Source organism: Equus przewalskii, chromosome X (assembly GCF_037783145.1).
Source record: "Equus przewalskii isolate Varuska chromosome X, EquPr2, whole genome shotgun sequence".
NCBI lineage: Eukaryota > Metazoa > Chordata > Mammalia > Perissodactyla > Equidae > Equus > Equus przewalskii.
This window is the reverse complement of record NC_091863.1, coordinates 56,157,078-56,170,508: the sequence shown is the minus strand read 5'-3', so window position 1 is coordinate 56,170,508 and position 13,431 is coordinate 56,157,078. Positions and strand designations below refer to the sequence as shown.

At 47.7% G+C, this 13,431-nt stretch overlaps 1 protein-coding gene across 1 annotated transcript; it reads left to right on the top strand.

Annotated features, from left to right (window-relative positions):
* Positions 1 to 3,802: 3,802 nt before the first annotated feature.
* FAM236B (family with sequence similarity 236 member B) lies at positions 3,803 to 4,635 on the top strand. Its single transcript, XM_008508084.2, has 3 exons — positions 3,803 to 3,951; positions 4,161 to 4,324; positions 4,478 to 4,635. The coding sequence occupies exons 1-3, from the start codon at positions 3,916 to 3,918 to the stop codon at positions 4,539 to 4,541; spliced, it is 264 nt and encodes an 87-aa protein (XP_008506306.1). The 5' UTR covers positions 3,803 to 3,915; the 3' UTR covers positions 4,542 to 4,635.
* The last annotated feature ends 8,796 nt before the right edge of the window (positions 4,636 to 13,431 follow it).

The following is a 13,431-nucleotide window of genomic DNA, read 5'->3' as shown; positions in this document are numbered from 1 at the left end:
TAAAATGTCCGTTCTATCTAAAGTAATCTACAGATTCAATGCCATCCCAACCAGAATGCCAATGACATTCTTTACAGAATTAGAGCAAAGAATCCTAAAATTCATATGGGGCAACAAAAGACCCCGAATTTCTAAAGCAATCCTGAGAAAAAAGAACAAAACGGGAGGCATCACAATCCCTGAGTTCAAAACATACTACAAAGCTACAGTAATCAAAACAGCATGCTACTGGTACACAAACAGGTGCACAGATCAATGGAACAGAATTGAAAGCCCAGAAATAAAACCAAACATCTATGGACAGCTAATCTTCGACAAAGGAGCTGAGGGCATACAATGGAGAAAAGAAAGTCTTTTCAACAAATGGTGCTGGGAAAACTGGAAAGCCAAATGTAAAAGAATGAAAATTGACCGTTCTTTCTCACCATTCCCCAAAATAAACTCAAAATAGATCAAAGACCTAAAGGTGAGACCTGAAACCATAAGGCTTCTAGAAGAAAACGTAGGCAGTACACTCTTTGACATCAGTATTAAAAGGATCTTTGCGGACACCATATCTTTTCAGAGAAGGGAAACAATGGACAGAATAAACAAATGGGACCTCATCAGACTAAAGAGCTTCTTCAAGGCAAATGCAAACAGGATAGAAACAAAAAAACAACCCACTAACTGGGAAAAAATATTTGCAAGTTATACATCTGACAAAGGTTTAATATCCATAATATATAAAGAACTCACACAACTCAACAACAAAAAATCAAACAACCCAATCAAAAAATGGGCTGAAGACATGAACAGACATTTCTCCAAAGAAGATATACAGATGGCCAATAGGCACATGAAAAGATGTTCATCATCGCTGATCATCAGGGAAATGCAAATCAAAACTACACTAAGATATCACCTTACACCCATTAGAATGACAAAAATATCTAAAACTAATAGTAACAAATGTTGGAGAGGTTGTGGAGAAAAAGGAACCCTCATACACTGCTGGTGGGAATGCAAACTGGTGCAGCCACTATGGAACAAAGTATGGAGATTCCTCAAAAAAATTAAAAATAGAGCTACCAAACAACCCAGCTATCCCACTACTGGGTATCTATCCAAAGAGCTTGAAGTCAGCAATTCCAAAAGTCCTATGCACCCCAATGTTCATTGCAGCATTATTTACAATAGCCAAGACATGGAAGCAACCTAAGTGCCCATCAACAGATGATTGGATAAAGAAGATGTGGTATATATATACAATGGAATACTACTCAGTCGTAAAACAGAACAAAATCGTCCCATTTGCCACAACAGGGATGGACCTTGGGGGAATTATGTTAAGTGAAATAAGCCAGATGGAGAAGCACAATCTCTGTATGACTCCACTCATATGAGGAATTTAAAAATGTAGACAAAGAGAACAGATTAGTGGCTACCAGGGGAAAGATGGGGTGGGGGGTGGGCACAAAGGGTGAAGGGGTGCACCTACAACACGACTGACAAACAATAATCTACAACTGAAATTTCACAAGATTGTAACCTATCATTAACTCAATAAAAATTGAAAAAAAACAAAACAACAGCAACAACTCTGCAGTGGTGAGCAAGCCCCCTGCAGAAAGCAGCCCTTTCATTACCCCAGCCTGACCTCCGGTGGTATGACCTGTGCCTCACACATCCCGGCTCCTGCCAGGCCAAGGGTCCTCAGTCCATCCGTATGATGCAGTATTATTCAGTCATAAAAAAGAATGAAGCACTGACACATGCTACAACCGAGATGAATCTCAAAAACATTATGCTAAGCAAAAGAAGCCAGATGCAAAAGACCACATGAGTAATTCCACTTATATGAAATGTCCAGAAAAGGCAATCCCTTGAGGCAGAAAGTGGTTGCCAGGGGTTGGGGCAGGGGAGAATGGGGAGTGACTGCTAATGGGTACAGGTTTCCTTTTGGAATGACGACAATGTTCCGGAACTAGATGATGGTGATGGTTACACATTGTGGATGTACTAAATGTCACTAAGGTAAATTTTTATGTGTATTTGTCACAACTTAAAAAATACACAAAAGAATAAAAGGCTTAGTGAAGCTAAAAACAAAAAAAAAAGAAAGAAAATAGACATATGGATCAATGGATAAGATAGAAAGCCCAGAAATAGACCTACACATATATGGTAAGTAGATTTGTGACAAAGGTGCTAAGATAATTAAATTAACTCGTAATTAACTAGTGGCACTGGAAAAAGTGGGTCTCCGTGTGGGAAAAGAAACCACAAACAAACTCCAATACCTCACATTATATGCAAAAGTTAACTTAGAATAAATCATAGATCTAAGTGCAGACTGTAAAATTGAAAACCTATGAGACAACACAGGAGAAAACTTTTGCATCGTGAGGTTAGGCAAAGATATCTTAGGACATTCATTCAAAAAATATGAGTCACAAAGAAAAATCAATTGATGGACTGTTATCAGAGTTAAAAAAAAGAACCAACAAACAAAAACTTTTGCTTCTCAAAAACCAGGGCTCAGTATCTCTGTGTGGCAGCGTTTTCTACTCATGTACTGGAACCTCATGACTGACCTTGACTTCTACTTAACCCCTAGAACAGAAACCTGGATCTACCTATTTTCGCTTGCAAAAACTCACTTCCCCTTTCTCTATTTCCTGATCAACTTCTTTCCTCACTCATTTCAGGCATGCCTCCTCTGGGAAATCTCCAAGACTCTATTCCAATTCTGGAGGTTGGGCGGCTGCCCCTCCTCAATCTGCCCGTGACCAGGTAAATTTCCTTCCACCTCTCTCTACTGTAATTACTCTTTTCTTGGCTTTTCTCCCACAGAATGGCTTCAAGCAGCCGCTGAGTCTCATTCATTTCTATAATCCCAGGCCGTGGCCCATGATTGCCTCTCAGAAAAGATCAGCCGCATATCCTCATGGTTACATAAGAGATGATTTGTTAAACAATGCTATTATCTCAAAAACCAAATAAAAGACTCTGAGGCTGCCTACATCCTCTTTCCCTTCTGGACACTGTTTGCAGGGCACTGCCTTGAAGTCTGTGGCGCAGACCCTCATAGTTCCAGATGGTAAGCAGGAGACATACCTAGGCAGCTTTGCTTGAAACCAAGTGTCAAAGATGGAATTTCATATAGCAGGACTAAGCAACGAGAAGCTCTCACCTCAGTCATTCTGCTTTCAACTTAGCCCAGCCCAGGCCCTTCCCCTCTGTCCTTCACATTTTCCAAACCCTCCAGGCCCTGAGTCACCTGTCCAGTAGCCATTGGATGCTGACTGTGTCACAGACATGTCATCTCACATAACCCTCCGAGAGGAAAATCTCTACTGGGGATGTGCCATCACCCAGTTCACTCTCCTTGCTTTAATAATCCATTTAGACCCATATACCTCCCCAGGGCTTTGATGCACATAATCCTATGAATCTGAACGTGGAGAGGGCCCACATGAACACTCCTGTCTATGGCATCCCCACTAAATGACAACTCACCATCTGCCTGAACACCTCTGCTTTTTTTGTTCAGCAAGCAGAAACCTGGTGTGAGCCTGCTGGGAGGTTCAGAGGACAGAAGGGAAAAAAAGAAAAGCAAGGAAGAAGAGAAAGAGAGAAAGAAAGAGAGAGAGACAGAGAGAGAGGAAGAGAGAGAAAGAGACTGTAGGGGTGAGATTAAGAGACACAGGAGTGAAGGGGATGTCACATACCAGAAATGTATCCACTGCTTGAGCACAGTGCACTGGGCTGTAGGAGGGAGGAAAGAGAGGGCGGGCCCAGAGGGGCTGGTTGTGGAGGGGGGTGGAGGGGCGAGGCCTTCAGCCTCTTTGCACCCAGGAGAGTGAGGAGCTTAGCTGATCTCTTCAAGGAAGTGCGTTGGTCACTACCGGCACATCACACTCTCCTGGAAGCATGATCTTCACTCCCTTCCTTCCACCTCCTGACCTGGTGAGTCTGATTTCCCTCGTTGTGGTGGAATGTCAGCCCCAGTGGGCTGGGGTTTGGTCTGTAGAGGTGACTGCTGTATCCCCAGCACCTGGAACAGGGCCGAGGATGCACATAACACTTGTTGAATGAGGTATTGAATGTAAGAGAAGGCAGGGACCATTAGGATGAGGCTATTTACCCTCCCCCCCCCTTTTTTTTTTTTTTTGCAGTATGTGGAAGGCCAGCTTGAAGACACTGAGGAATTTGTTGTTTTGTCTGACACCACGGAGAGCCCATCCAATGTCACAGGCTTGCCCAGGGAGCCTGCTGGTCCCCAAAGGTCTTGGAGGAGCTGGTTCCAGAGAGCCCTGGCATGTTTCACCAAGTCTTTCAGGTGAGAGCTTGGAACCAGCCTCTGCCTTTCTCACTGCTCACAGCCAAGCCAAAGCGCCTCCCCTTCCCCTTCCACCCAGAGGGCTCCCAGGCCAGACCTGACTTCCCCCAGGGTCCGCAAGGGTCCGGTTGTCACTCTGCTTTGCCTTTGTAGGGGAGGATACCAGACACTTGGAAACAGACCACGGGACCCACAGACAAAGATCCATGAATGGTGATCAAGCCCCTTCTGCTGCCAGATGCCCTTGCTTTCCCCGGAAGCAAGTTTCTCGGTCGCTGGGCCTGAAATAAATGCTGGCACTCTTGACTGTTTTTGTTTCTCCTTTTCAGCAGTGTAACTTTCAACACTTACACCGGCCTCAGGTGAATTGGGGGTTGTCAGTTGTGCTGGTGGTGGGGTGGTGGAGGAAGGGAGCTGGCATCTTACTTAGCCCTACGAGGCTGTACATTCGCCTTCTTGGGGCAGTGCCACTGGTTCCTCAGTCACGGTTGCAATAGACTTCAGCCAACGAAGAGCGAATTTTCCACAGTGGACAGCTCTGACCACAATGGGGGAAATGACTGTGGGAGTGAGAAAGGAATAACATCTCTCTTTCCCCAACAGCACACACAGTCGCCATTTCTGAGGACAACTGAGTAATGTTTATATGGAGGGGGAGGGAGGAGAGACATGTGGAAAAAGAATCTCCAGATCCTAAGAAAAACTCTTAGGCCCATATACGTATAGTCAGCTCCCAAGCACCCCCACTCCACATCAAGACAGAGCTCCTCCAACAGGCAATGGTTCATTTTCATATGATGAGGGTTTTTCCTCCACTTCCTAAGGTGACCTTGATATGTACTGCAACATAATATCAACAGGGGAAGTCTATCCAGGGAGGTTGGAGCATATTTGTCCCTTTAACCCAACAACACGTGGAGGCCCTGCTAGATATTGCAGCGCCAAAAATCACCAGGCCAATGGACAAAGACATAGGATGTGCCCTTTAGCGTGAAGGAGGCTAACTAGCACGCAGGAACACCAGAATATTCTTCCCCCCTAACTCAAGTAGTCCCCTATACAAGGCCAGGAGAGGGAAACGTACTTGGACAGGGCCTGCTGTGTGAATTAATTTCCCTTTAGTTGTTCAGAGGGCCCGTATCTTTGAGCACCAATGAAGCCCAGGTGGGGTAGGGTTCAGGTAGGAAACATTTGGGAGCCCCATAGCCCTTTCATAGCCCTTTTCCTACATCTTTGGAGGGCAGCCAAGGTGGGACCCATAGGTACAGAACAGAGGAAGCTGTTAATCTTAGCGTGACTGGTTTGCTTTCGATGTGATGTCTCAGCAGTTGTTCCGAATGGCCTAGGAACCACCCCTCTCCCCACAATGCCTCTGTTCTCCTAAGCTGGGCCCTAACTCAGTGGGGATGCTCAGTTCCATGTCGCTGCTTCTCCAAGAGGGGCTGGGATCTCACATTCTGGGTTTCAACCCTGTCCAAGAGAAGAGAGGAGCTCCAATTCCCAGGGGCAGGGGAGCCTGTTGGGCATTCACTCCTTCACAGCTGCTGTCGCATAGGTCACTGGACATGACTAGGGGTGTCAGAGAGAGTCTGTCCCTGCATGTATATGTGTGTGTGCGTGTGTTTATGATGTGAATATTTGTTGAGAGAAGAAATGATATGGTAAAGTCTGGTGGATAAACATGGGGCACAACTCAGCAGCCGCACTTGAAACCCAAGCAGCAGAGATGGGATTTAATGTAGCACGACTTGACAACGAGGAGCCCTCATCTCTGAGCCTCACCCTCGACACAACCCCACCCTATCCAGGGTTCTCAAATCTAACCCTGACCTTTTCCAAGCCCCCTAAGCCCAGAGCCATCTGCCCGCTGCCCGCCAGATGCTGACTGACACCCAGACACAACACTACACACCATCTCCTGAAAGCAACACCTCTGCTGTTGATTTGACTGCAGGCTGCCATCACCCACCTCAGCCCCTCTTGGCTTTGATGCACCATGTGGCCTTACCCGCCTCCCACTTTGTACAGGCCTTTGGATTCTGCAGCCTCAAAGCAGAAGATATTTTCCTCTACCAGCTCCAGACTCACAGAGGATTCCCCATATGCCTCCCCATTAACATCCCTGTTCTCCCTGCCTGGGGCAACTATGATCTCGCTGGCTGACCTTGGGCAAGTCCTCCCTCCTCTTTGGGCTCAGTACTTCCAGAAGTGATTGCCAGGGTTTTCAGTAAGTCATGTTCTACTCGCTGTGTGTGTCTTTAAGCCTTCAGATCCTTGTCTGGTGGTGAAGGACTCAGAATCAGCCGGAAAGCGTCAAATGTGCCTCCCTTTACTGTCAGCCATGACTAGGGACGAGTTAACTTTGCATCTCAAGAGGGACCCCATTACCCCTTGAACATCAGATGAACAGTGAGCACACAGGACAATTATGTGGAGGGAGAGGACAGACCCGTCAACAGTAGGGAAAGGCGTGGCTCATCAGTTTTCCGTCTTTGTTTCTGAAATATGACTGAGCCCAAGTTCTGAGCTCTCCTCCTTTGCTTACATCCTTACCCCCACTGCCAACTGTGTCATGTCACAATCCCTGCACCCAAGGGGGTGGCTCAGGACGTAAGGAAAGTGGACGGGTCTTCAGGAGAGTGTGTGGGGTCAGCAGGAGCTCCCGGATCTTGTGGTGAGCAGATGACCATCGCAGTGTGTGAGTGAGCAAGAGCTTAAGCAAGTTTTGTTGGCCCTGTACACTCTCATTCTCTCCAGTGCTACATCCCAGTGAATCCTTGGCAACCTTCGGAAGGTGGTGACGTTTGTCCTCAGCTCTGCCTAACATTACACAGCCGCCTGTGTTACAGGGGCTTCACACGTGTCTGTTTTATTCTCTAATCATCCAAAACAAGGCGAGTGGTGTGAGCTCCATTCTGAGGCCACATCACCAGCAAGAGACAGAGCCAGGATCTGGTCCCTCCTTGATATGAGGCAAGGGCCCTTCCATTATAGCCGTACAGCGTAAGCACCACTGTCCCCAACTAGGAGCCATGGGGTCCTGATCCACTGTGTGACACAGCTCATCCTCTTAGGGATGGGGATTCTATACTTGCAGTCCCAAAACCAGCAAAGCTAAAACATTAAGGGAGTCAGAGTTCCTAGGTGACAGGGTCGCCTGGAAACAGTGGCCACCGCTCACTGTCCAATCTCATCCCACACCACATCCCACTGGGGAATTATTTCTACTAACAAAATAATGGTTGTAACCAATGGGAAAAAGAAGTACATCTTCACCCATTGCTCCCTATGGTCCCCTGAGGCAATTCTACAGACCTCCAGGGTGCTCCTGAGCACGGTCTGGAACCCACTGCTCTCATCCAAAAGATGGAGTCTCATGGTAGGCCTTCCAGGGACCTCAATGGAGTCCCCATCGAATCACATTAGTCTTCTGTTTTCTGACTGTATAGGGAAAGCTGCATCTCACTGGGACCCCCAGTGTGGGGACCTCAGCTTCCCAGGGAAGGCAGCTCAATCTTTCAGCCTTCCCAGCAAAAGGCTGACCCATCCTCCCTACACCAATTATAAAGAGGGGCTCGGTTTTTCTGTGACTCCAGTGTGAGGAAACGTATTGAGATCTCGCCAGTGAGGGCCAATGTGGGCTTTGCTTGTATCCATGACCCTGCTAGTCAATTTTGTTCATCACTGGTCATCTTCAGACACTCCTGGTTTCAATCACAGACAAAAGACAGGCAGATGGAGAAACTGCACCCACAGAACACCCATTCACCTGTGGGTTTTAAAATGTGTGCTGAAAAGTAGTGGAAGAGGGGATGGGGGGAGTGACATGATTTGAGAGATGTTTTGCATAGGACAGATAGGATGGTGCTGTCTTAGGTTGGAGGTGGGCCTGGGGGGGAGGGGCAAAGAGGGGCCAATGATGACACCCAGGTTTCCGGCTTGAGTGACCTGTGACCTGGGGTCACCATTCACCAAGAGGGGATCACAGGTGGAGAAGCAGCATTCAGTGGGAAGCGGAAGACGTCAGGCCTGGACTTGGACCCTGCTAAAATTCATAGAGCCGATGGGTTGGTGAGAAGCTACCTTGAATGTGCTCACAGTGACAAAGGAAATCAACCAAATTCTACCCCACTCGAGGAGTGGATACAAATTCTGTTTTACTTTATTTTTTTACATACGTAATAACGCACACGATAAGCGTGTTATGTTTTGGTGTATGGTGTGAAGGTGGGGCTCGAAATTGGTGGTTCTCAACCATTTCGGGTAATATTTGTATGAAACATGTGAACAGAGGAGGCTGCCTCAGGCCCTGACTGGCCACTGGGGAGCTGACAAGACCTATATTTCAGGGACACCCATAAACCATTCGTGGCACACACCATGGAGCACGGCTTGGGGAGCTTAGGCCTTGGATTACTTACTCATCGATGTCCTCTGGGAGTGGTGAGGCGAGGAGAATGTGAGCTGTCTTCTCCCAGAGGCAGGAGCTAGACTTAGAAATCATAATTCTTATGTTCTCTACTTGCTGTGAGAAGTAAATGGGATAAAACACGTAGAGGAGTGCCAGGCAAAACCTGGCCCCCAGTAACATTGCCCTGCCATATTTCCCTAGAGGGCAGGAGTCATGATTTTTGGGTGGCATTTGTAACTCTACCAGGCATATTATCAACAGTGGGCATTTAATAATGAATAGTAATAACAGTTACCATTTATCTCATATGGACTAGAAGCAGCTCGGTTTTTTCTGCAGTTGACTGAGTGAGTAATCGGTTGGACTTGTATCACGCTCTGTGCTTTCTAATATCTCCAAGTGCTGTTGGATTTACCTCATTACTCTCCACAGCATTCCTGAGGGGTTGAGAAAGACTGATGTTGTTACCTTCTTGGGTGGATGAGTCCAGGGACTTAGAGGAATGATAGCTTCTGCCTCACAGAAGGGCTGTGAGGATTAGGTGGGATGCCCCTTCCACAGAGCAGCAGGGGTTGAACAGGGTCCAGAGCCGACACTCAGCGGTTTCCTTGAGGTCAGGCCCTTTGGGGTAGGCTTGGGATCTCGTCTGTCCTCCGGACCTGTGCCAGCAGTCATTTGCACAAAAGTCATGAAGACACTAGCAGTGGCCGAGAGCTCGCAAAGAGGAGGACAACTGTGGGCTGCCAAAACGATTGCTGGAGGTATATCACATCTCTTTCCCCTCTGACCCAGCTGGAGTCAAAGAATTCCTCTCACTGCAACTCGTGAAGTGAGGGTTAGAACTGTTATTTTGGTTTTAGAGAAGCAGCCAGGGGAGAGACAGTTACTTAGCCAAAGTCACAGTCAGTGATGGGTCTGGTCCTGGCCCCCAGATCTCTTGACCCTCATGACAGTGTTCTTCCGTTCAGCAGGTCCATTATCATGTCCCGTTCTTCTGCAATACCTTGTCTTGAGCATTTAAAGCAGGCAAGCTCCTCTACGGGTAAAAGGGGGCTAGTTGCGCTAGGTAATTTATCTCCTCTACGCCCGGGAGGAGGCAGGTGTGAAGGGGCTATAGTGTTGGCTGACACTCTACCGTGGGCCCGACTCATTACATAGTTTTTGACTCTTGCACATACATAGTGTAGCATCTCAGATCCGCATCTGGGGGTAAATTGCTGCACCTTCTCAAAATCTTGTTTTCTGTTCTCGAACATCGGGGTAAGTATCACCAACCTCACACGGTTGTGGTGAGGACTAAATAAAGCAGCCAGTATGCACACCCCAAATGAGAAGCAGCCATACAAGAAGACACAGGAAATAAAATAAAATTAAAAGAGAAGTTAGAGGCTGGGCGCAAACATGTTCTTCAATCACAACAGATTAAAGAATCATACCTACAACGTACGGAGAACTCTGATGAAACAACTCAGGACACACACACCCACAAACAAACAACAATGGAAAAGTTAGCAAAGATTTTGAACAGACCATTTACAGAAATACAAATGGCCAATACAAAAGGAATAGGAGCCCAACACCACAAGCAATAACGGAAATAAAGTAACAGTGAGCTTACACTTTTCAAACTGCACATTGACAAACATTTAAAAAATTAACGTTGCCAAATGGGTATCATTCACTGATGTGAATGCAAATTGGCGCAGATTCTTTGGAGAGCCATTTTGCAGGGACTGATCACCTTTAATCTATTTACTCTACTGTGCATCTCCAAATTCTCCTCCTGACTCTTGCCACAGACCAGAACTAGAAGCAGGCTGGGACAACTGATGCTTCCTAGACCAGGGCCCTGGGGGCTCAGATGTCATGGCCTTAAGGCCCATCGCAGTGTTCTAGAAAACCCGTTTCAAGCCCCGGACACAGCCGCAGGCATCCTCAAGGTCGGGACCTTGGGAGGCGTCCCCAGGGCTGAGCCTGAGCCTTGACTGAGCAGCCTGACTCTCAAGAATTACAGCCAAAGTTCTCGGGGTCTCTGTGAGATGCAAGTTTCTAGATCTGTGTTCCCTCGATTGCCCTACCTTGACTTCTACTAACACACAGAAGAGAAACCTGGGGTTTGATTATGAATCCCCAGCAAAGCTGGGACTCTGCTCGTTGCAAATTCAGGGGTGGTTTCAAGGATTTGGCAGAGCCTTCCTGGCTACGAACTGAGCTTCTGGATATGAGGATGGGGCTGGTGAGGAGAAAGTACACTCGACAATGACCTGGGTTTGAATTTCATTAGAGCTTAAAGTAAACAGTGCACACACTGGCCTTTCCTTAAGTCTTTAGGCTTATGTATTCATAAATAGAGTAACATAAAAATTGGCAGCCATCACTTTCAATTTGTCATTTAACCATCTGAGTTAAAGTGGAGTGGTGGGGCTGGAAACCTGATTAGAGTGAGTTTAAGGGAGAGTGGGAGAGACGGAAGGGAAACAATGATGTTAGTCAATGAGGCATCTCTGTACTTGAAGGAGTGTAAGAGAATGTATCAACTGCTTGAACACAGTGTACTCATCTACAGGATGGGACGGTGGAAATCCAGGCCAGGGAGGCAGAGATGGAGTTTCAAGGAGGGGACTGGCCCTTAGCCTGGTTACACCCAGCAGAATGAAGAGCTCTGCTGACCTCTGACAATAAGTCCTTTCAGACACGACATGCATGTCACATCTCACAGAAAACATGAACTTCTCTGGCATCCTGCTGGTGCTGAGTGCTGACCTAGTGAGTTTGATTTCCCTCCAGCGTCACAGATCATCAGGTCCAGGAGATCATCAGGTTCACTGTTGTTTCCCCAGGGCCTAGAACTGAGCCTGGGATGCACACAGTAGGCCCTCAACAAACAATTGATGAAAGAAGGAATGAATGTCAGTGCTGGTCAGGATGATTTTTCTCTATTTTCCAGAACAGGACTGGCTCAGCTGAAGACACTGTGCCCTTCGTATATTTTGTCAACACCATGGAGAACCATTCCAATGGCTCAGGCTTGCCCAGGGAGCCTGCTCATCCCCAAGGGCCTTGGAGGAGCCGGTTCCAGAGAGCCCCTGATGTGTTTCACCAAGTTCTTAGGTGAGAGTTCAGAGCCAGCCTCTGCCTCTCTGTTCGCAGGCATGCCAATGCGCCTCCCCTTCCTGCTTGACCCAGAGAGCCCCCAGGTCAGGTCTGACTTCCCCCGGGTTTCCAAGGTCCAGCTCTCACTCTGCTTTGCTTTTGCAGGGGAGGGCACCAGACACTCGAGAACTGAGACCACAGGACCCACAGACATCGACCCACGAATGGTGATCAGGCCCCCTCTGCTGCCACATGCCCCTATGCTCCCATTTTCTCTGCCACTGGGCTTAAAAATAAATGTGGCATGCTTGATTCTTTTGGCTTCATGATATTTATTGTCCCTTTCCACACCAACATCCACCTCCTGTGGTTTATGGTTTGCCTCCTTTGGTGAGGGCCTTGGGGGAAGAGGGTGTTAGGGACAGGGAGTTACCACGTTATGTAGCCATGTGAGTCAGTATTCCTGTTCCTTGGAGCAGTACTGCTTGTTTCTCAGTCGCCGTTGAGATAGGGACTGTTTCTGATGGGGAGCAATTGTTCTACTAGCTTCAAGCATCTTGAAAAGGGTGCCTGCTGGGCAGTGACTGAGTGATAGCCAGGAGGGCAGGAGACAACGGTAGTGAGTGGAGGGACAGGGAGGTTGGGTCAGAAGGAGAGAAGATGTCGCAGAACCCAAGGCTTTTAGAGGCATTAGAGCCACTAAGTTATCATCTGACGACAATGACCTCCACCCGACCCTTGGAGAGAGTCCCTCCAGCACACGGCCTCGTCCTTACCTCGGGTCGTTTATCTCATGTTATGACACCATGCCCCTTTGTAAGCTGCTCTTGGTATGTATTGCAGTAAAATAGCAGTAGGGGAAGAGCCGAGTCTGGTGAGTGCTTCCTGGAGCTGGGGAAAGCCTGGGCTTTTCTGGGACTGTTCTGCTTCTAGCTAAGGCTCTGCTAGGGGAGGCCGGCCCGCTCTGGTCCATACCCCCATAGCTAATGGAACTGTCTGGTTCCTCGGAAACTCCCGAGCCTACCAGGCCTCTCAACTTGCTGCATTTGGCTCTGAGCTGCACCAAAGAAATATGGGTTGCAGGGGCTCTGAGAGTCCCTCCTTCTCTTCTGCTTTCCATTTTTAGACTATTTTCTACTGTAATATTTCAAACCTGCAGAAAAACAGAGGGAATAACACCGCAGCCACCACCCCCATTTAATAACGCTTTGCCATAAGTGTCTCAGATCTCTCTCTACTTTTGAATTAAATATCACGGACATGTAGAAAGCATCCTCAACCCGTACTCACTCGTCTCCTTCCTAAAGTAGGTCCCCTCCTTGGTGTCTGAGTAATCCCAGGTCTCCATGCCGCTTCAGAGTAGTTTCCCCCCCCCCCCCCGCATAGGTGACCCCACATTGCCTTAGAAATGGTGCCCTGAGGTCTCCTGGCCAACATGGGGGATTCTACAACCCTGAATCCCAATCCTGTGGGCAAAAGCAAGAAGAGCTCAGCAGATTTTTTACAGATAACCCAGGACCCAGCCCTCTCCCATCTATAAACTTGTCCTCTTGAGGTGGGCCCTGTCTCAGTAGGGGAGCTGAGCTCTCCATTTGATTCCCCA